The sequence below is a fragment of the Perognathus longimembris genome, chromosome 7 (genome assembly GCF_023159225.1).
Source record: "Perognathus longimembris pacificus isolate PPM17 chromosome 7, ASM2315922v1, whole genome shotgun sequence".
Lineage (NCBI taxonomy): Eukaryota > Metazoa > Chordata > Mammalia > Rodentia > Heteromyidae > Perognathus > Perognathus longimembris.
In genome coordinates, this window is record NC_063167.1 from 35,650,517 (window position 1) to 35,673,585 (window position 23,069).

At 47.3% G+C, this 23,069-nt stretch overlaps 1 protein-coding gene across 4 annotated transcripts in view; it reads right to left on the reverse strand.

Annotated features, from left to right (window-relative positions):
- Window positions 1–23,069, reverse strand: part of Glis1 (GLIS family zinc finger 1) — a 194,231-nt gene that overhangs the window by 52,176 nt on the left and 118,986 nt on the right. For all 4 annotated transcript variants that reach the window (XM_048351354.1, XM_048351355.1, XM_048351356.1 and 1 more), the window contains 2 exons: window positions 19,396–19,567; window positions 17,971–18,853 (listed from right to left, as the gene is read on the reverse strand). In XM_048351354.1, the coding sequence (XP_048207311.1) occupies window positions 17,971–18,853; window positions 19,396–19,567 (1,055 nt within the window). The remainder of the gene's footprint in view (window positions 1–17,970; window positions 18,854–19,395; window positions 19,568–23,069) is intronic.

A 23,069-nucleotide genomic window follows, 5' to 3' on the forward strand; every position in this document is an offset into this window, starting at 1 on the left:
AAGCCAACCTGCGCTGGAAAGTCTGTGAGACTCTTATTTCCAATTAACCATAAGAAAACTGGGAGTGGCACTGTGGCTCAAAGTAGTAGAGCACTAATCTTGAGTACTAATCCTGAGTGGAGAAGCTCAGGGACAGCACATAGGCTCTGAGTTAGAGAGAGAGAGAGAGAGAGAGAGAGAGAGAGAGAGAGAGAGAGAGAGAGAGAGAGAGAGAGAGAGAGAGAGAGAGCGAGAGAGAGAGAGAGAGAGAGAGAGAGAGAGAGAGAGAATATACCAGGGCATGAGAGCATCTTCAGGGGGGAGGAGGGCCCTGTGTTTTCCTATAAACCAACTTAGTTTACCCTGCCATGTCCCTTCAGGTGTCTCAGACTAATGTTGGAGAACATAGATCCCCCAAGTTGCTTGGCAAGTATGATATATAAGGTGCTTTATTACAAGTGGCATAACAGGAAATGTTTTTTGCTCCATCCTGCAACATACAAATAGTCACAAACTGCAATTAGAGCAGTTGCCCAGGTTGGCTAGTCAGTGCAGATACTTCTACTGCTCTCATCTGCCTGCCTCAGCCTGCTTCAGACCTCCAGACTATGCTTGGTAGTCTGAGGCAGGGCATTGCTCACTCTGAGACTATTGCAGTTCTGACCCTGTTGCTACCAAACTGCTAGTGAGTGCCTTCCAGGTCACTAAAACACCAATCAGACCTTACTTGGTTCGAACAACTGAGCCTAAGATTACCCAGGTGTCAGCTTCTTCTGCAACTGTTCCACCAATGTGCTCTCCCTTCAGGTCTCCTCTTAGTTCCTAGCACTTCACATTACCTGGGATACTTTTATTTCCCAATAAGTAACTGTTGAATGAATAAGCAAACCCCGCTCCATGCTAGATGGCAGATATCAGTATTGCCCTCACTTACAGCCTCCCATGAGGTCCTCTTCTCAGAGCTAGTTTCTAGGTCATCTCCCCAAACACCATTCTACAGATGAGAGAATGAAAGCTTAAGAAATCTAGAGTCACATAGCATGGACTCCCTCTGACTGGGTGTGGGAGGTCCTGATGTCTACTAGTCTCCAAGATGGGCAAAGAAAGCAGCCCCATGGCTCTTTTGTCTAAATCACATGTGTAGTCCCAACTGTGCCATTAACCAGGAGCACTGTGAGCTTAGGATTACTGTGCGGGCTAGATGTGAATATAGTAAAAGCCCAGAGAGGAAGGCTAAACGAAGCCAGGGTTGATAAAGGCCTACTAGAGGGAAGCCATCTCCCTTCCCAAAGCTGCGACTTTGGCCTCTTTCATGAGGCCCTTCTCAGCAATCAGTGCAGTCACTCTGGGCAGAGCAAGCAGCCCATCTGGACCTACCATCTCAGCTGGGTCCTTACTGGACACTTTGGCCCTGAACAGAGGATTCTGGGGCCAAGTTGGAAAACAGCTTGCCAGCCTCATGCTTTCCAGCATCCGATTAAGAATCTGGAGAAAAGGGCTTATTAACCATCCCCTGGGAAACAACCACCAAAGACACTAACCATGATCTTGAGAAGGCCTCCAGAATTAAACTACCTGTTAGTTAGCAAGAGCAGAGCATAGATTCCAGGGAATTGCTGGGCATGATTTTTACTATACTGGTCTTCTTTTTTTCGGTCACGGGGCTTCAACTCTGGGCCTGGGCACTGTCTCTGAGCTCTTCAGCTCAAGGTTCACGCTCTACCACTGTGAGCCACAGCACCACTTCTGGTGATGAGTCTCATGGACTTTCTTGCCCAAGCTGGCTTTGAATCATGATCCCCAGATCTCAGCCTCCTGAGTAGCTAGGATTACAGGCACGAACCACCAGTGCCTGGCTATACTGGTCCTCTTGAGGCATAGGCAAGTGCCTTCAATGTTCTCCCACACACACCTCCTGCTCTCCTGCTCACCTACCTTGGTTGTGGCAGCCTGTAGGCCAATCTCTGCTGCTACACCTTCCACCTATCGAGCCTTCTTCAAGCTCCATGTTCTGGCTATACACTCTCAGTACCTGGCCTTCTGTATATCCTTCCCTCTCCTGGGATGCCTTCTCATTCTCTTGTACTCAGATAAGTCTCACTTTGTCTCCCTCCTGCAGGCTCCCCACTTTGGCTCCAGGACATTCTTCTCTGGGGCACCTGTCACATAGCTGTGTAACTTGGATTTTGAATGTATCTCCCCGTTTGGACTCTGAGCATCTCTAAGGCAGGTTCATAGCTGCTCCATGACCCCAGCCATCCATGGAACACAAGTTTGGCCTTCTCCTGGTCCCTGCATGCCACAGGTTCCCTACCTCCCTGTACTATTCCCCCCAGTGTCTCTCAAAGTATCACTTCTGTAGCTAACTCATAACAAAGACTCCGTCCCTTAGAGCAGGGAGTGAAGGTGTGCATGGGGAGAGTGAAGATGAGACATGTGGCATCGCCCACAAAAGGAATAATCCTCAGCAGCTGGGTAGGGTAGGTAGACTGGCCCATGGGACATCCTGCTATGGTGCCATGGTCCTGGAGCCACTCTGTGAAGGCTAAGGAAGTGTTGGGTAGACTGCTTGTCCTTGCAGAGGCAAGTTCAGGTTCATTGTCCCTAAGCCTGTGGGGCCTGACTACCTGCAGTATGGTTCTGGCTTCCATAGTTGGTGGCCCATGGACACCTCCAGTAAATTCTGAGTGGAGATGTAGAGCTCTGGCTGGTTCCTTCTGCCTGTAACTGAGAAACCTGGCAGGAGCAGCTTTCTTCTTTTGCCATCTCACAGGCCAGGCTTCACCATCTAGCCCCTGATCCTAATGCCTGAACCTTCTAGGAAGCCCTTATCTGTCTGCTCCACTGTGCTCCTCTGACACCTCCATCCTACCCAAGTTGACAGATTCTCCTTCTCCCTTGTATTACAGTATTCCCCTTTCTTTAAAGATCCTTTTATTCCACTAGCCTCCTTGAGGAGAGACTGGTGGCCCTAAGTCATAGGATGGAACTTGAAGACCACAAAAAGAGGCTGCTTGCTGTCACAAAAGCATGAGATTGGGTCCTCCAGGGTAACCTCACTTCTCCCAGCCTCAGTCTCTTCTTCTGTAAAATAGTGATGAGGGCTACCCACAAAGTGATGGGTGGATGAGCACTACATAGGTTAGGGCACATGAATCTTGACTCTTACTATTTACTTGTTCTTAGCTTTCCTCAGAGGACATTAGCAAAGTTGTTTGTAAGAACAAGAACCAACATTTTGTTCTGTGAGTATATTATCAACATGTTAATCATGTACTCTCTTATATGTATACCCTTCCTTCAGCCATTAGCTCATGTGGCTTTCACCAAGGCCTGGTAAGGATTGAGTATCTAAGCAAAATAAGCTGGCTAGTTTGCTTCCTTATCCAGAAAAAAAGAATTTTGCAATTTAACAAGTTGCTCCCTTGCCTTGGCCACTAGGAAGCTTCAAAAAAATATAGGGTTCAATCACTATAGCTAAAAGAGCTGGGGTTTTCCATGTATTTATGCTCTTTTCTCTAACCGACATTAATTGAACTGTGCGTAGGGTTTTTTTTGTTGTAAAATACCCATGAATTCTTAATGGAAGAGAAGAAATAATTGATGAGGACAACAAAGCTACATAGAACAGAAGGAAACAGATTAGAACATCATAGAAGGATGTTCTGGTGTCTCTTCTACTTGCCTCTTTCCACAGAGGTTGAAACAACTCAGAGGAGGGAAGGGGTACCCCAAGGCATGGCTTTGTACTCAGAGTACTCCCAGCCCCTGCAGTCTTGCTTTTGTGGCTATACCCACCAGGCTTAGCAGGCATGGTACCCGGAGTCCTCAATACTTTAGGGGCCCATGAAGATATTTAAAGTTAATTTATAATTGGAAGATTAAAGTGCACTTTTAGTTAAAAAATTTTAATGTGTGACACTAATGTTTGTCTTTATACCAATGCTGTCATAAAACACAGTTTCCAGTCTCCTTATGAAGTAGTCCAAAGGCTAAAGTGCCTATGAATATCACAATGATGCCCCTGTGTTCCACCTGCCCAGCCACTTGGGGCCTAGGCCTTCTCTGTGCTTCTTTTTCTGATGATCACGACCATGCCAAGGGGAAGCAGACCTCTACCAGGTGAATCTAATTTAGATCCTGAGTAACTACCTCAGACAGCTCTTGAAAGGCTAAACTCACTGTTCCAGCTGTGGGAGGGGTCTGGGCTGATTTCACCAGCCAGTCCTCAGGACAGACCTTCCTGGTTCACAATGTGGAGACAATTAGAGGGCTGGCACTTTCAGGGATTTAGCCACGGGCTTCCTACAGAGGTGTTGACTGCAGGCAGCAGCCCCTCTGTTCCTATCGATTGGAGCTGCAAGCAACTCTGGCTCTGCAGACCATACCTGACTTCCATAGCACTCAGCTGGCTCACTGGGGCGGGGGGCAGTGGTGGGAGCAGAGAAAAAACATTGCACCCAGCAAATGTAGCAACAGAATTTAGGAGACTCCAGGAATGGCCCTCCCTGTGACCTCTATCTCCACTGCTCCCCACCTTATCAGGAAGATAAGCAATAGTTTCCAAGTGATTGGGGGTGAAGGGTGAGTAGACAATCTCAGGCAGAGGGAACAAGGATGTTATTTCCACTGAACAAATAGGTAAACTGAGACCAGAACAAGACAATAGCAGGGCCAATCAAGATCATGTTGAACAGGGGCCAGGCAAAATGCTGGATAAGGAACCTAGGTCTAGAAGTCTGAGGGCAGGCCCAAGCCCTTCTAGGACTGCTGTGCCTCAGGCTTACCTGGAATCTAGGTCTCACCAACTTCTACCAGCCAGCCTTAGGATTCTCCACCCCTGCCTTCTGCCCCAGTGTCCATAGCCCAGAGTTGCAGCGTTCTCCTCCCTGCCTGGTTCTACTTCCTTCTTAGAGTTAGAGCCCTACGCCACTGCCTGAACCATTCTCCCTGTTCTCTCCTCCCTCCCTCTCAACCCTATCCACTTGCTGCTCTTCCTCCTCTGTAAGGCATTCTATCCTATCATTCTACAGGTAGGAGACTTGGTTCAGCCAAACCTTCCAGTGGAGGTCAAGTAGTGGTGTGGGCTCCAAATCCATCACAAGTTCTGTGTGGAGCTGTTCAGGAAATAGTTAAGATGCCTTGCAGGTCCAGGCTAAGGAGACCTCGCTGCAAAAGGTGGAACAATTATCTGACCCATCACCATGACATAGAAGTTGTTGGGTTTTTTATTTTTAACCAAAACAGTGGGAGGCTAGAAATTGTATTCCCATATCGCAGCCTCTGAGCTTCAGTTTCCTCATCCATAAAATGGGACCGTAACATTAGCATCAGAAAGTTCAGTAAGAAAACACACAGAGGTTCTTTTGCCTGTTACCTCGAGGTGAGCGGACTCCTAATCAGTGCTGCCTGCCCTAGTTCTCCACACTTCTAAATGAATCTGGATACCGTACTCATTTTCCCTGCTGCATTCTTGGCTATATCAGACTTTTTGTTGCCAATTAATGCAAAATTGCACTCCTGCCCCACCTCTGTGCCCACAGCCATTAAAACGGGATCCTTGGAGAGAGGATTAATAGTGAACAGCTGTAGCATCAGCAACTAATTACTCAGCATCTAGTATACAGAGAACCTGATTATAACTTTCCTTCTAAGCTGAGGAAACAGCATGGGAAACTAGACCAGAATTTCTTCTTTCTAGGCCTCAGTTTCCAAACTGGTAAAGAGAAATGTCCAAGTTCTTGTCTGCACCTGATACACCAAACACTCCTGGACCTGGATAAGGCCTCTCCTTTCCTGAGATTTCGAACAGAGAAGTGAAGGCAACACAGGTCTCTTTAGCATGTTCATGTTGCAAACATCTACTTCTTCACAGGACAGGCCTCATAACATCCTGCCTGGGCCCTTCCCAGTATTCTCCCTCAGCATCTCTCAGCTCCCAGGCCATACTCCTCCATTCAGTGACATCTACTTAGCAAGCATCTGTGGATCACATATTGTAAGTTAGAAACTGTCATGGCACTAGACATATTGCCAGAAACCAGACCTAGAAAGATCTACTACACCTCCTGTAGCCCACAGCTGAGTGGAGGAAAATAATGGCAGGCAAATGAAAGCCATAATGTCAAGGACATCAGGGACATTAAGGAGCAGACAGTAAGGTGCTTGTTTTGATAGCTGGTCAGGGAAGGCCTCCCCAAGAAGGGAGATAACAGCAGATACCTGAGTGAACGGAGGCTGGGCTGAACAAACAGTTTTCAGGCAGAGGGAACAGCCATACAAAGCCTGACAACATGGGAACAAACTCAAAATGTGGAAATAACTGCCAGAAGGCAAGCACAGTTGGAGTAGAAGTGAGGTCCTAGAGCTCGGTCAGGCTCCACCTACCCCTGCCTCATCTTCCCTCTCCTTCCTCATCCCTTGAGCCATGCCAGGACTGAAAAAATTGTGTGAATGTCTAAATTCAAAGGACCATCAAGATGCTGGAGTCCAAGCTTTCCATTTGAAAGATGAGGAAACCTAAAGAGATGGGAAGATTTACCCTGATCTAAAGCAGTTTGAGAGCAGCAGTGGAAGGTGGAAGCTGGACTGTCAGGACAGGAGACCTAAGAGGGTTACAAGCTTCATCTAAATAAAGTCCTAGGCACACACAGAAACTGAGGCTCCAAGGTTCTTCAGTTGGCTCCCTGCTGAAGAAGAAAAGAGCTGGGGAAGCAACCCACTGTATGGATCTTTGTGTGAGCCAGGCTTCCTCTGGGCCTGAAGTCCACAGTTATCTGCAATTCTGCTATTCCAGTGCTCGTCAGGTATGAGGTGTAAAGCCAGTATGAACCAGACTGCCAGGAGGAAGGTGATTCTGACATAGCTCAAACTACACAGCCATTCCTACCATGTGACTTCCAGCAAGGCATTGCTCACCTTGGGTCTCCAGATGTCAATGGGTACACAGGGGCTGGGATAAGCATCAGATGAGATGCTGAAGCCTAGAATTTTCTTCTGCAGTACATACAACATGAGCCAGTATTCTTCAAGATTGGAGCTAAGCCCTCATCAGAAGGCCCAACACACTGTTGGCACCAACAGATGGTGGCTTTATCGAGTAGGCAGGATATAGGCTGGGGGCAAGAATGGTGAGATACAGTTCTTTTTTTGTCATCTGCAATGAGCCAAATCCTTTCTATGGGCCTCAGTTTCCACATGTCCAAACAGGAGAATTATCAACCCAGGCAGTTGGATCTATGATCTGAATGAACCACTTCCTTAGATCTGGATGTGTGAGAGGAGGGTGGTAGCTGGGCACAGAAGCAGGGAGGTGAGAAGGAAGAATCTGGAATCCAGAAGGTTCCTTTTTCTGCTTGGGGCCAAATACAAGTTCTAATCAGTCATATTCTCTGGCAACAAAAATTGGTCAGAAATGACTCTAGGCCAAACTGACTGAACCTAGGTTCACCAGATGCTGGGGAGGATGGGGGGAGCATATGCTTATGGGTAAATGAGGATATAGAGGGCAACTGTAAGCAGTGGGAGGACTATGGGAGAGCTAGGGCCATAAGGTAGAGTCCTAGATGTGACCTGTGAACTTCAGGGCCACACCGGGAAGCTAGGATCCTGCACTGCCCTGTGCATTCCCCAACCACAAGAACTGCTCAGTAAAACTCTACATGTCCTGGCCCTGTTTGAGGAAGGTGCAAAGCCCTGTGCTTTAGTGATTCAATAAAACAAGGACTGGTAGATGATCTGGCAGTTAGACAGCACTCTTGACTGACTTTACTCCATGCCCAGCAGACATTCCCGGGTCTTGTCTCCAAATAAGCCATCCTGCAGAGGCCTCTAGACTCACTGTTATATCACAAGGAATGTACAGCTCCAGCCCAGTACCCGGTGGTATCTAGCCCAATATCACAATCCTGCAGCTTATGTCTTCAACATGGCAGATCCATCCAGGGAAGCTTTGGTGGTCATACAGATGTGGAAGAGCAGGCTGACTTCCAACAGCCCCATGTTCTAGCCCCTTGCAGGACAGAATTTCTGTGATAGACTAATTTTATCATTACCCGTGTCACAGGAATGCAGGGCAAGGAGGCAGAGCTATGCAAGTTGCACCCTAATCACTTACAGACCTCAGAGGCTCCAGTGCTGGCAGTGCAAGAAGATTTATTGTGGGACTGATGGAAAACAAAGAACAGTTGTGCAAACTTTACGGAGCCACATTATGGGAAATGCCTTTCCTATTTCCCACTGCTAAATGTGCTGCATGTCATTTCCAAAGCAGGACTGGGCTCCGTTACCAAAATCATATGCAGACACTATGCCTGGCACAATAGCCCATTGGGCCAACCTGGCCTGGCCTGAGTTCTGGATGACAGCTGAGTTGGACTGTCAGTGGCACAGTCTGAGCCAGGATGCTCTATTGAGTCTGGGGAAGTAGAGCTCTGGATTGGGATGGTTCTGTCTTCCTGAGCCTCAGTGTCTGTGTACTGTTATCCTGTCCTTTGTAGCCACAATACCACTCAAACTCCATGTTAACTCTGATCATGTTACTCTCCTGCTTAGACCTCTCCCTAGGACTCTAATGCCCTTGAGTATACTGAAATTTCCTCACTAACTTTGAGGCCCAATTCCATGACTGGCTTTGTTTTGTAGTGGTATTGGGATTTGACTGGAGGGCTTCATGTTTGTTAAGCTGGTGCTCTACCACTTGAGCCATGCCCTAGTCCTTTTTTGTTTCAGTTATTTTTCCAGAAAAAGTCTCTTTTTATTTTTTATTTTGGAGATGGTCTCACACCATAATCCTCTCAATTTCTACCTCCAGAGTAGGTGAAATATCAAGACAAGGGCCACTTCTCCTACTCTCAATCACCACTTCTGCCTCAAACCCCATGCCTAGGCCTTAGGTCCAGGATAATATCTGTGTCACAGGTCAAGACTTCCTTTCCCTGTAAAGCCTGTCCTCAGTCTTCACCTGGAAAGCTCCTATTTACCCACGAAAGCCCATCTCTCACAATATCCTGTGGGGAAGGTATCTTCCTCTTCTTGGTTTCTGAGGCATTTAATTCCCTTGTTATCAGAACATTCTCCATCTACACCACACCCCTTGCTTCTAGCATCAACCTGGCAAGAGTACATGGCAATAAAGCTGTCCTGAAAGGTTGATGGAGGGTGGGGGAGAGAGCCTCAAGGCTCTCTACAGAGGAAAGACTTGAGAGTCCAGTCCATCCTTTCTCCTGAGCCTATTAGGACAGCTGTGTCAAGGTAACCAAGACCTTAGTAGTCATCTAGACCAGTGCTCATTTAACAGGACAGGATGCTGAGGTCTGTCCCTGTACTGGTAAATGAGGTACATATGTCAGCTCTGGCCCTTTTGCCATGCGGCTGAGACAGTGCTTATTAATGCTCCATCATGAAACTAGCTATTTCCAGGCTATCTCCTTAGAAAACACAGTTTGGACACTTTCTCAGAGTCACTCTTGATTTTATCTGACTCTCTCGTTCCAACAAGAGAAATAATTTCAATTCCATTTACATTAAATTCAAAAGCTGTTTTTCTTTTATTATTTTAAATTCAATTCAGAAGGTTGTGTTTTTTCATCCTTAATTTTTTTCATATTCCATAAAGCAGTGTTGAGCTCATAGAACTTGGCTGGCATTCCTGTTCCCTCAAATTTGGCGCTCCTCGGAATTCTCATTGCTGGAGGAGGTTGGGTTTGATGATTTCAAAAAAAAGAAATAAGGGCTTCTGTTTTCAAGTACCTCTTATGTATAAGGTGTGAGGATGTACTCCATGTACCCCATGTCATTTGATTCTCATGATATGCTCCCCTTTATCCAGGCAGGAAAGTAGGATTGAGAGAGACCACGTGACTTGTGAGGTTTCACATTGATTAAGGGGCAGAGAGAGGGGATTTGAACCCTGTGATTGTCCCACATGCACAGCCATGGGCCACTAGTGTCACTAGTCCCTGAATAGAATTTAAATACAATTGAAGGGGGTCAGGCAGGAGCTAAGGCAGGGGTGGAGTGAGAATGTGAAGGGAAAAGAAGAGGCTTAGGAAGGCTGCAGGCCAAGGTCTAAGGATTAGAAATTGCATTGGGATGGCCTGTAGCTGCCAGTTGCCCTCCTGTTAGAGAATCTTAAGTGAGAGGTAACCTGAGTGGTGCCTTCTCTGTACTCAGTCTGTCTCTAGTGGGATTCCTGAACTGGGGAGTCATAAACCCAACTTCAACCTGGGGTTGTTAGCCGGGGCATCAATTCCCTCCTGAGTAATCCCTGTTTGACTCCTAAAGAGCCAGGCACTGGTGGCCTATGCCTGTAATCTTAGCTGTTCAGGAAGCTGAGACCCGAGGATCATGATTTGAAGCTAGCTGGGCAGTAAAGTCCATGAAATTCTTACCTTCAATAAAGCACACCCAAAGCTGCAAGTGGAGTTGTGATTTAAGTGGCAGAGTGCTATCCTTGATCAAAAAAGGTCAAGCACAGAGTTCAAAGCCCTAGGACTGGTATGAAAGAAAGCAAAAAAAACCCACACAAACACAAAACTAGGGGCATAGAAAAGCACCTCAGAGGAAGCCATGATCTGTGGCACTGGAAGTTGGGTTAGAGAGAGAAAAAGGTTTTAGTATCTACAGCAACCTGTAGGCTATCCATGACCCAATTTCACAGTTTTGGAGTCAGGCCAGACTAGTGACCCATTCAGGATAATACAGCAAGCCCATAGCAGTGCTGGGACTTAAAACAGCCTATTCTGTTACTTTGGGGTTTTCAGATATCCCTTTCAGATTCTCTTTTTTCTTTCCATAATGCAAAATTTCCAAAGAGTCAGAACCACTGGTGGTTTGCTTCATGTATGCCCCTGTTGGAATCTCGTGAAAGCTGAGCAACAGCCCTAGTGCTCCTATCTGCAGGTAAGAACTTGGAGAAGTCAGGTCATGTTTGCACACGTTACAGGCTGATGGTAGCAAAAGCAGCTTTCAAATACAAGCTTCTTGCAGAAAAGCTCCAATCATCACATTAGCACCAGATAAAAGGGTAGGTGAACATGACAATCTTTTGTTGTTGTTGTTGCTGGTCATGGGGCTTGAACTCAGAGCCTGGGCACTGTCCCTGAGTTTTTCTGCTGAAGACTAACACTCTGTCACTTTGCACAACAGCTCCACTTCTGATTTTCTGGTGGTTATTTGGAGGTAAGAGTCTCATGGTCTTTCTTGCCCAAGCTGGCTTTGAACCACAATCCTCAGATCTCAGCTTCCTGAGTAGCTAGGATTACAGGTGTGAGCCATCAGAACCTGCATGACAATCTTGTAGGACCCATCAGGATCTTAACCTCACAAGAAACTGCTCTAGGGGACAGCATTCAGGTAACACAGTCCTGAAGCAGAGAGGCTGACAGCACAGGAAGTAGACTCAGTATCTCTAACCTCAAGGCTAGGCCAGGCTAAGCACCAAAATTTTATAGTCTCTGAGACACTAGGTCACACCAGGAAATACCTGAGAGAACCAGAGGCTAATAAAAGGGTGGAGCTAGGAGGAGCAGTGGATCAGGTTGTAAAGAATGAGCAGAAATTTGCCAGGATGAGACAGGCATTCTTACAGAAAAAATGAGAGCAAGCCAAAGCCTACCTGATTTCCAGGGCCTAGAGAATGCAAACTCCCTAGGATGACAGGAAGCCTGGGACAGGGAGAAACAAGTCAGTCATCCTATTAATTGCTGTTAACTCTATGTGCAACACTGGGCCATGATGGCCCCTCCCTAAGCTCTCTGAGCTCTAGCTTCCCCATCTCCAAATTAGGGTAGATGTGAGAACTGGCGTTATCTAAAGAGCTGTTATCACAAAAACCAGTACAGCTAGGTGGCAATTTACAGGCTGCCTTGGCCCAAATATGTTTTCCTACCCAATCCTTTCCCCACCTTAGAATGAGATGAACCTCAGGCCCAATTCCAAATATTGTGGCCTTGGCCACCTGAGCTGGGTAAAGCAGCTTGACCTCTGTGATATCTTTGTAGCAGTATTTCCCCAAGGAGAGCAATGTGAAAATGAAAACATGTTCCACTTGGAATCTCTAAATATGACTAGAAACTGGCCCTAGGAAGTGAATTTGTTTTCAGTGACTTATTTTAGAGTAGGAGAAAAGTGTCTCAGTCTACAAGGGCTCTCTTTTCCCAGATGAACAGAGACCTGTGAAGATGCAGTCTGCTGGCTTTCAAGGTAACTGGGCACTGAAAATAGTCCAAATAGTTCAAGTTGTTTTCCTATTTAATTAAGACCCACAATGGGGTTGAGTCCCCTTCTGTAACCCTGGAGCCCAGCTAGGGGCCCTATGACAGCTTGCTGAATGAGTTTCAAGACTGGTGTTCTCTCTGTATCTCTAAGGAGACTATCAGTTCTGCCTGGGAGGTAGCAGGGAGCTGTAGCCGGGATTGTCTCTGGAGTAGCACTAGGTGTAAAACTGACCCCATGGTAGTCTTACAGCCTGAATCTCAACTGTACTCCTCTCCCACATCTGTAAAAGAGAATAATACTAGTCTCCCAGAATGTCCTAAGGACTGAGATCACGGAGTAGAAGCCCTATGTAAATTGAAAAGAACCCAAGTGTTTTAATCATTTCCCACCCTCCTTGACAAACTTGGATATGGTAATGCAGCTATGCTTCTGATCCATAACTCCTGGCTTTCCTTTTCCCTCTGTCATCCAGCAATAATGCGGCAAGGCTCAAAAGTAATGCCAGAGGTCTCACAGAACATTGTCTGTACCCCTGGGCTCTAGAATAAGACCTGCCTGGTACGCAGAGAGCCTATCTGTCCCTTGGAGAGGGCAAGGGCCTGGGGAGGGGCCCTCTCCTTGTTAGAGAACCACTTTCCCATAGTCTAAACCCACCTCAGTACTTACTTATCAGCCTGCCCACTGATGTCCATTTGCTGTGCAATCTCTGGCTCTGCCTTCCCTATTCTGTATGTCCACATAGGGAACCTTCCAAATGGTTCTGGCTCCAAGGGAATCCCCTAGGATAAGGTTCAGGTTGTTCAGATGAGTTGTGATGTCAAGTCAAATTATGCAAAGTGAATGGGACTGCTCCTAGCACAAAGGAAACAGGAAGTAGATGCCCAGGGATGACTATACTGACTGTGACCTGAACAGTATGGAGGTGATTTGCTGCTGAAGGAAGAAGCTGAGAAGAAAGGATGGGTAGAAGGCAATGGGGAGGGTCCAGGCAGCAAGGTAACCTTTGAATAAGTGGTTTTGTCTGTGAACAACAGTCACAGTAACTTCTGCTATAAAGCAGGCATGCTGTTCATGGTTAGAATGTGCCTAAGGTGAGTTTTCTTCTCCCTCTGGACACCCCACGATATGATCTCAGACCCCAGTGAAGTCTGTCCATCTTTAGCTCACAGCTAAAGTCAGCACGTCTGGTTTGTATGGAAGACTGTGGTCTTGGGACAGGCTGACTTATTCCCTGTAGGCCTCAGAGTTTTTAGCAATTTTGCCCTATGTTGGAGTGGGAAGTAGGTTACTGAGCCAGGATAAAGAAATCTCTAAGTCTCCATGAACAGTAACTTCCTCTAGCTTCCAAAGTTTCAGTATCTAGTCCCGTTTTTGAGGAGGCAGAAGTGAGGGCAAGGATGAGGAGCAGAGTAAAGAGGGGCAGCCAGAAGCTTCAGGGCCCTGGGGATTAGTATAGGATTGGTGCAGGCTAAGCCGAGGCAAAGCCTTCCAAAAGGTCCACCTAGGCAGCCCTGAGTTCCTGGCTGATGAGGTCCCATCAGTAATGCTCAGTTTCCCACCAGGTATATTCCCCCCGGGTCCTGGGTTCAACGGCACTTGGAACAAACCAGCAAAAAATGGGATGGAGCAGAAGGGGAGGACTGCAGAGCAGTGGCCAGAGGAAACTGAACACATGTATCCATCCCTAGGGCCTCCAATGGGCCACCAGGACAGCAGGACAGAGGTACACTAGAGCCTCTTCTCTGTACCTCCAACCCTGTTCTCCTGGGCCAGCACCAGGTAACCTGTACTGATACTGTCAAACTCAGAGCAGCCACCTGCAGGCAACTGTGTATAAGAACCCCCAAAGGATCATGGCCTTCTGGAAGACACACACAGTAAGGTTATGTGCCCCCTACAACATACCTGAGCAGTTGATTTGCCTATCTCACATGCAACAGAGGCTGCATGTCTCAGCCAACCTCAAGTCTAGGCTCCATTGCTGATGCCTCGAGCCTTGATTTTTTTTTTTAATCTATGAAAAAGCTCCAAACCCTGTCCCCTGCGGCTACTATACTAAGAATCTCCTGAGACTACCAATGTGGAAAAGTGCTACAAGAAGAAGAGAAGTAACCATGTACTTTCCTGCATTATCTCTTTTAATTCTAATAGCAACATCCCTAAAAGGCAAATACTGTTACTGCCTCGTTTTACAATTGAGTATACTTTGGTTCCAAAAGGATAAGTCACCTGAAGTCACACAGATGACAAGTGACAGAGCCAGGCTGGGACCCAGGAATGCATGACTGCAGACCTGGGCTTTTCACTTTTGCCTTCCAAGCAGGGTCACAACTTTGCTAAAATCTTCGCCAAAGTGAGGGAGCTCTGTGGTTATTTCACAAAGCCCAAGGCAGAGAAAGGACTTCTGAGAAGCCATTCTTTTTCTCTCCGCCTCTCTTTTTCCTAGTATAAAAGCTCCGCAGGCTTTTAATCTGTGCAGTCTCAGACAATCAGGATTCCTACTGTCTGGGGAACCAACCTAAGAAAGCAGGAACTAATCTTTTCAAAGTTAACGTCTTCAAGGCGTCGCGTCAGTATTTGGGTTGGATGTAACCTTGTTATCATAACGCAGATGAAGCCCCAAATTTAATAAGGCTAAGACAACTTGAGCAACGTAAGAACCATAACAGGATATTGCAGAGAGATTAGGGAGCTTCCTCTGGACTACTTGGAGAGCAGGGCAGGAGCAGTGGGTCCCAGGCCCAGGCCTGGCCTCAGAACTGGGATGCCAGGCAGTGGTAAGTATGGTCTCCTCACTGTGTATTGAGGCCTGTCTCTGACTGGAGTCTGCAGAGGCTCCACAGGCTAAATTTAAACCAGCTGCAAGGATTGGGGGTGTTATAGTTGGATGGGGTGAGGGGAGTTTACCTCATGAAAGCACTGTGGAAATGCTGCTGGGAAGATAATAAAAGGATTAACTGCTATGTTAGTGGGCCATTTACTCCTCAATCAAAATGTCTCATCTATTTCCTGTTCTCCAGAGACTGCAGGTCCAAGATTCCTTTGTCTATCAGAGTGTATGGTAGCAGAGGCTTGTCATAAGAAATTAATAATTTTAAAGGGAAGGGCAATTTTGTTTATCTGGGTACAGGCTAGGGCCTGCCCTGTCACCTGGTTACCTACAGTGCCAGTAATATGGTAGGAAGTCCTCCCAACCCAGGCGGGTGGGAGAATCTGGAGGAGGTTCTGCAGAAGCCTTGGGCAGCCAGGTCAGGAGGTTGCTGCTCCTAGCAGCAGATGGTAGCACCCTGCAGGATGGGACTGAAGGTCCCAGAGAACCACTGGCTTAATGAAAGATCTACATAAACAAGAGCATTGTAATTGTGAAAGGTATGGGTTCAAATCCCACTGTAATAGTTACTAGTGGTATGTTTTGGGGACAACTTATTTTTTATTAATATCATGATGATTATTCTTAGCCTCTATTGTTGTTCTATTATTACTGTCTCTCACTCTGTGGCCTGGAACCAATTTAGCAGTCTTTCTGAACCTCAGTTTCCTCATTTGTAAAACAAGGGCCAACAATAACTACCCATAGGGCTGTCATGAGAACAAAGGGCTCCAACTGAAAACAGCACCTGTACATAGTCAGCACTCAGCAAGTACTTGGGGTCCTCACCACACTCTTAATTCTGAAGAGTTGAAACCAAGTGCTCTTTTAGGAGCAAACGGGATGGACTAGACCTTCCAATTTTTTTCTTTACCTGCAAAACACACAGGTTTCACCAGAAGGCTGGGATACCACCTCCTCTCTGAAGCACTTTTGGACCTTGCAAACTCTTTCTGGGACCTGCCACTTAGCCTCATCCCTCATGGCTCAGAGACCCATCCCTGAGTATAAGGATCATCATCATCGGTGTGACAGATTCAGATCTGGATTCTCAGGGCTGGTCAGGACCCAAGTATAAGCCAGTATCCTCTGGAGTGTGGAAGCAAACCAGGCCCAGGAGAAAAATCCTGAGATTGCCCTGAAAAACATGGTATCCTGACTAGGCCTCTATTTCCAAGCTAGATAATAGGCAGCAAAGGCATAGGTCATGTCAAGGTCCCAAATGTCTAATGTGAATATTCCTAGATTCTACATGGAAGGCCTCGTTATGAGGCCATTGACTACATCACAGAGTTGCACTGTAAGTGCCCCCACTGAGACTATGTACTTCTCCAGGGAAGAGAAAATGGGATGGGGAACTATAGCTTATTTCCATGGCCTTGGGGCAAATGAGCTGTCTGTCTCCAGAAATCTTAGCCTGTGGACACTACAGCTCATCTCTTCCAAGGTAGGACAGGCTTCCATCAAGTATGTCACAGACCACAGATGAGCTTGGGCATCTCCAGGGACTGGTCCAGCCACAGTAATCTCTCTCCCCTCCCCTCACATATACCAGCACACTCTCAGTACAAAGGCACATGGTAAGTCAAATTCTCAGCCTGCTCCACCCAGCCTCTCCCACTACCTCTCCACATACCAGAACATCAACCCAGGCCCCTCTTTCTCTTGTCCTTAGTTTGAGTTGTTCTCTGCTTACCACTTGTTTATAAAGTGAACCCTTTCTCATCTTCCAAGAACTGGAGATTTGACCCAGTGTATCCCTAGTTCACAGTGCCACAGGCAGAGGGAAGCTGAAGGTGAGTGGGGATCCAGGAAGATGAGTTTATACTGAAGTTTCCAACTCTTCGTGCCTTCTGTTTCCTATTCCCTCAAATGTGACCATGATCTTTGAGCAAGAACCCTAGGTCTTCCCAGACTGAAGGCTTAGCAATAGTGGCAGTATACAAACATGAAGAACTTGACCTTGACTATAACACTAGCTCCTGCAGATCAGGCACTGATACCAAGTGCCTGGTTGGCCATGCCTAGCTGGCCATCCTTCTTGCTTTATGGAGCACCTTGAGGCTTAGCAATTACTTCTCCTGAAGGGGTAAAAGGCCAGATGAGGCAAACTGTATTAGAGACTAAGATAATGTTCCTGGCCTCTGAGACAAGTTTCTACTATAGCAAGTATAGAACATAAAATGATCCATCAGAAGGCTAGAGACTAGGGTACTTACTGATTGTGTGTGTATGTGTGTTCGTGCTCGCAGGTGTGCATGTGTGTACATGTACGCATGTGTATACATGCATCTCTTTCCCCCAAAATTTTAAGATTCATCTCCATCCTGAGCACTGCTGGTATTATGCAGAGCCTAAGCTGCCAATCCCTAATCTTGGCTCTAATCCTGCCCTGAGGACCTACAGCTCTATCAATGAATGCTTGTGAGGACCAAGTACCCCTTAGTTGAAGCCAAGACTGTGGGCAACCCAAGAGAAGGCTTAGAAACCTCTCTGGGAAGGATGCTGGCTGGTGGCCAGTGCTACAGGAGCATGAGCTTCCCATGGGTTATCTTCCATGTGAGCGTGTGCATGTAAAAGAGACTGCTTGAAGCCTGAATTGACCTTAGAGCCTATGTGGCACCATGCCACATGGCATGACAGAGAATATCTAATGTATGTCCACTGTGGCATTGTGGGTATGGGGGGCTTGGTGAGAACACATGGTATTGCCCAGCTTCTTGGTGATGGGGGAACTGATCACCTTGACCACTCACCACATCCCAGCCTTGAACCTCGCAGGGAATTTCCCTCTCTGAGGAAGCTGTTCCTGGGGCAGTAAGACAGTGCAGCCCTCCCTTGGGCTGCCCATAGCCACACATAATGCTCTGAGGTTAGGAGAAAACTGGACCTTCAGTACTCACCATGCACTTGTTGGGCTTCTCCCCCGAGTGTACCCTCATGTGGATGAGCAGCTTATAGCGGGCGTTGAAGGGCTTGTAGCGGCGCACACAGCCAGCCCAGAAGCAGGTGAAGTCTTCACCCTTGCGCTGATCAATGTGGCTCTTCTCGATGTGCCGCACCAGCTCCTCCTGCTGCTCATAGGCTGCACAGCAGTCCACCCAGCGGCATGCCTGCCGCCCTGCCACCATCCTGCCTGCCAGCCCCAGTCCTAGGCCTCCAAGGCCTGAGCCAGTTGACAATTGAGGCAGCGGGTAGGGGGGTGGCAGGCCCTGCTGGTGAGGCATGAAGAGCTCTGAGAACTCGTCCATGGGCTCCTGCTTCAGAAAGCCTGGTTTTCCACATGCTTCAAGCTGTAAACTGCCCTCATGGCTTTCAGTGGATACAGAGCTAGACCGGGCCCGTTTGGGAGGACACCCCAGGTCTCCTGGTAGAGGGGGACTCCGGAGTCCATTTACACAAGTGACTAGGGCTGTTTGGGAGGAGCATATAACTGGAGTGACATCAGAGGAGGTGCAGGATGAGGAGGTGGCTGAGGAGGTTTGGGGCAAGCCCAAGAGGCAGCAGCGCTTCAGGCCACTCTCAGGAAGATGGGCCTCCAGCTGGGAGCCCAGGCTCGAGTTGGGCTCACTACCCAGAATGTAGCAAGAAGGCATAGGGTTGGTGAGGCCTCGGCCCGGAAGGTCCAGATCTGTGTGCAGGATGGTGTTAGGTGGGGCCCGGCAGTGGGTCAACAGGGGTGTGCGGACTCCAGCCATGGCCTGGTAGTCAGGCAGGGCCTCCTGCTTGATATGCTGTGCAGTTGGGCGGCTACCATTCACATACATGGTTTGGGGCCTGGGTGACCTGAAAGACAGCAGCCAGAGAGGTCATGAGAGAGTAGGTACTCCTTAATGGAGGCCCAGGCAGTGGTTGGAGCAGAAGCTGAGAATAAGAGTAGGAAAGTTTGAGAGTGAGAAGCAGAGGGAAAAAAAGTCAATCTCAGAGATTGGCTGAGAGTAGGGAGGAGCAAGGACTGCAGAAGGGATCAAGAGGAAGAGACAGTCAACTGGGGGGAAATGAGAAAGCAGAGCCTCTCTGCTTTCTTCTTGCCAGAACTCTGCCCTGTAGAACATGCTGGGTTTGACATATTAACACTTATCTGGGTTTTCTTTCTCCAACCTCTATTAAGCCATCTTCCTATTTCTTATAAGCCCTTGGCAAACAGAAGGATTCTGACCAGTCAGCTTTGTGTCAGCAGGCTCTGAAAAAATCCCTGTACCTACTATGTCTCAATTTCCCTTCTTGTCCCACAAGCCAAGCAGACTATGTGAGATTCTGAGGCATTGGTCTATGACCCATAGGGAATATCCACAGGATATAGAAGATGAGTGGGGATGGGCACATACCTGTTAGGGTGCGGGAAGTGAATCAGCCTCTCACAGGCAGTAGGGTGAGCTCGGGATGGTGAGGATCCTGTGGAGAGAAATAGGCCCTGGTGGCAGGTAGGGCCAGGGCCCTCGGCCAGGTCCAGGTCAAGCAGGCTCTTCTCTGAGGTGCAGTGGCCATAGCTCCCATTTACTAGATAGATAAGAAGGAAAAATAAAAAAGCAATTGAGTGTGTATGGCTGCAGAAGGGTGCAGAGAGCAGGCAGGTATCAGGGTAGCTGAGCATCAGGTACCTGACAGAGCACCTAGAGTCCTTTGAGGTGCCTCTGCTGTATATGAGACACAGTGAAAAACTTGTTTAATTCACATAACCACCTAACAGTAGTAAAAGTCCCAGTTCTCAGATGCAGATGCTAAGCCTCTAGTGATTAAATAACCATTACACAAATATTGGGTGATTACTGTACCATATGCTATTATAGGAGCAGGAAACACTAACAAATAAAGACAAATTCATGGTGCCTTGAAGTTCATAATAATCCCCATACCTTTGTCACTAGAGTAGTGTTGCATCTGTGTTGGTATGAGCAAGCCCAGGAGCCAGTGGCAATGTGGGCATACGTGTGCCAAGGAGGTATAAACTGTTACTGGTACCAATGTACCATCTACACTATTTCCCAATCCACATCTCACTACAGAAAGACATTCACCCTCATGATCCTCTGACAGCCTACTATACTAGTCCTGCCCTTCTTACCCCTGGGGTTCGGTGAAGGTTAACTGAAGCAAAAGATAAGAAAAACCTTGAAGAACTACGTAAAGTAACAAAAACATAAGACCTGGTTGCTATTAGCTCCTGTCTTCTCTGGGCCTCTCACTGTTTAGGGGACTTGGTCCCTGTCTCCTCTAGGTGTGGTGCTAAGGCATGAAGAATATGGGCTCTGGCGCTCTCAGACCACGATGTGAGTCCATTCTCTGCCCATCCACAGGCACACCCCTGGTGTGGCTGAGCCTTCCTCCCCTAAGTCAGGTGCAATGGTCACTCCAGCTCTCCAGGATGCTGAAAGGTTTGAGTGCAGAAAGGCAATCAAACATCAGGTGCAGAAGTGTCAGGAATGAAAGATGTTCTAGTTACACAGAATCCTAGACATGTAAGTGCCCTAACAGCTATAATGGGACCTTATCAACAGGCCTGTGTATCCTCCAACACTGTCAATTCTGAGCAATTTAGGCCTTTAGGATGAGGGAAAAAAAACAAAATAAAACAAAACAACTGGTACCAAACCACAGCCAGCCTCTTAACCAAGGATAAGACAGCAACAGGAAGCACCAGTATGTTGTGTGCTGGCAACAGACTCATTTGGGCTCTACTGCCCTCTAAGGTAGGCATGAGTATTATCATCCCTATCTGAGAGAAGAGGAAACTGAGGCTCTGGGAAGTTATACTGTTCTCCCAAGGGCACATGACACATCAGCTTCTGAGCCCTAGTTAAATTCAAACATCTTAGTTGCTAGTTTCTATGTACCAAGTGGTCTTTTAGAGACCACACCCAGGGATCCACCTATCCTACTTCAATCCTAGTCCACCTCAAGACAGTCTTTCAGCACACAGCTCTCTGTGCGGAGGCTAGTTTACACTAACTTGAAGTCAGACAGCCAAGGCTCTGGACAGGCCTCAGTTTTCACAACCCAGCACCTTACAGTTTGCAAATGAGAATGCACCAATCTCAAGGTCCCATGGCAGGCAAGGGGCTCAGGCAAGACTGTGGAAGGGGGTTCAGATAAACATCTGCTCTGTACCACATTCCCTGCCTGAGCCCATTCTGTCCTGCTGTGAGGAACGCGCTTTCTGCTGGCCTTGGCAGCTGCTTGGCCAGCCCTTCACAGGCTTATTTTTAATAACTTGGTTGTTTTTTAATTAAAAAGAAATCCCTGGTAACAAATGCGAATGGCCTGAATTAATGAGAGCAGGCTCAGCTCGTTTAACTCCGTCTCTGCTTGGCTGTCCTCGCCTTTCCAAATCGTTTCTGCATGCAATTTTATTGTCCCATTGAGGCAAACCCTGGGACTGGGCCTCAGAAAACTGTGGATAATTTTATGACCATTAATAGCATTTGGAACAGAGAGCGCTTAATCATCATGTGGGTTGTTTCACTGGGGTCTTTCCCAGAGTCCGAGCTTTTTCACTGGGGGTGGTTACAGTTCAGTTCTGGGCTTTCTTTGAGTATATATCAGGCCCTTTAGGGACTGCTGGGTCACTTGTCCACTCCTTCACATAGGAGAATATGTGTTGTGAAGGAAGTTGGAGCCAGGAACAGCAGAGGACATTTATAAACTAGCATTTATCCAGCCCTTCTTCTTCAAGTCTTCCCAGTGTTCACCCAAAGCAGTCTACATAGGCAGTTCCCAGAAGGAGAAATCCAAAGCTTGTAGAGTTTCTGTGCCTCTGACCAGGCTCCGGGGTCTACAATGGACAAAGCCAAGATCTAAACCTGGATTTTTTTCAACTTCCAGGTTCAAGCTCTGTCCTGCTGCCTCTTGGTTAACTTCACTGGGATTCCTGTGAAGATCAGAAAGGTTACACAGTTTGCCAAGGTTACACAGGGAGTGGTAGGCTTGATGAATTAAAACTCATCAGGTCTGTGAGAAAACAACATTATCAACAAGTCATTGGTCCCGTGAGCTGCTTCACTGCTGGAGACAGACTGAGGTTTTCCTCTAAAAAAAAAAAAAAAAAAAAAACTGTGGGAGAGACAGAAGGAGTCCCTTGAGTCACAGTTGGTACTGGCAAGTGCTTTAAGCCCTGTCTAGCCTTAGTTCCTGTACCACCAGTGTCCTGGGGGAAAGCAGTGACCTCCCAACTCTGCAGCAAGACACAGCACTGGCAAATGTCTATTCAAAGATGTACAACCATGTTTGGCATAGCCAGGGCCCAAGCTATGCCAGACTCTGCCCCAGGCCTCCTACTTTCACAAAGACTGGAAGTTAAACCAGAAGCTGTAGTGCATGTCCCAGAGATACTGCTGCCACTGGAAAGGTGGGGGTGCTACCCACCCTCATCTTCCAGGGAAGTTGTGGGTACTGTCTCCTGCCTGATGAAGCCTGGCCTCTCTGTTCCCAAAGGTATCACAAACTCAGATGGGAAAGCCCACTCTTGTTCATGCTCCATCCACAGGTATCAACACTGCTTCCCCTGTGGACTGAGGGGCATACGCTGGTCATCCTGACACCTAAGACCAGGGATAGGGGCTGATACCAAGAAGGACTGGACCTGGCTTTTTCCATGCAAATTAAGTTCCTTTGGAAAGCTGGAGAGTAATGGCACCATGAATTCATTTTTAAAAGTTGGTGAGAAACCCTATATTGTCAGAGCTAGAATCCACCCCATGTTATATTAATACATGAAGGAATAGATTCAGAGAGGGAATGTGCCTTCCACAATCACATAGCACATTCTCAGCAGAGCTTGGACTGTTACTTCTGAAGCAAGATAAGGATTTGATATGGTTTCCACATCCAGCCTCAGTTTACTTAGCTGGACAATGACATTGACACCTACCTATTGGGAGAGGTTACATATGCAGTACAATTGGCAGGGTATCTCACTCATTGTAAGCCCTCTAATAGTAAAAATGATAATAACTATTTTATTCCTCCTCAAGTCCACAGCAGGAAGAAGGACCATGTTTGAAAT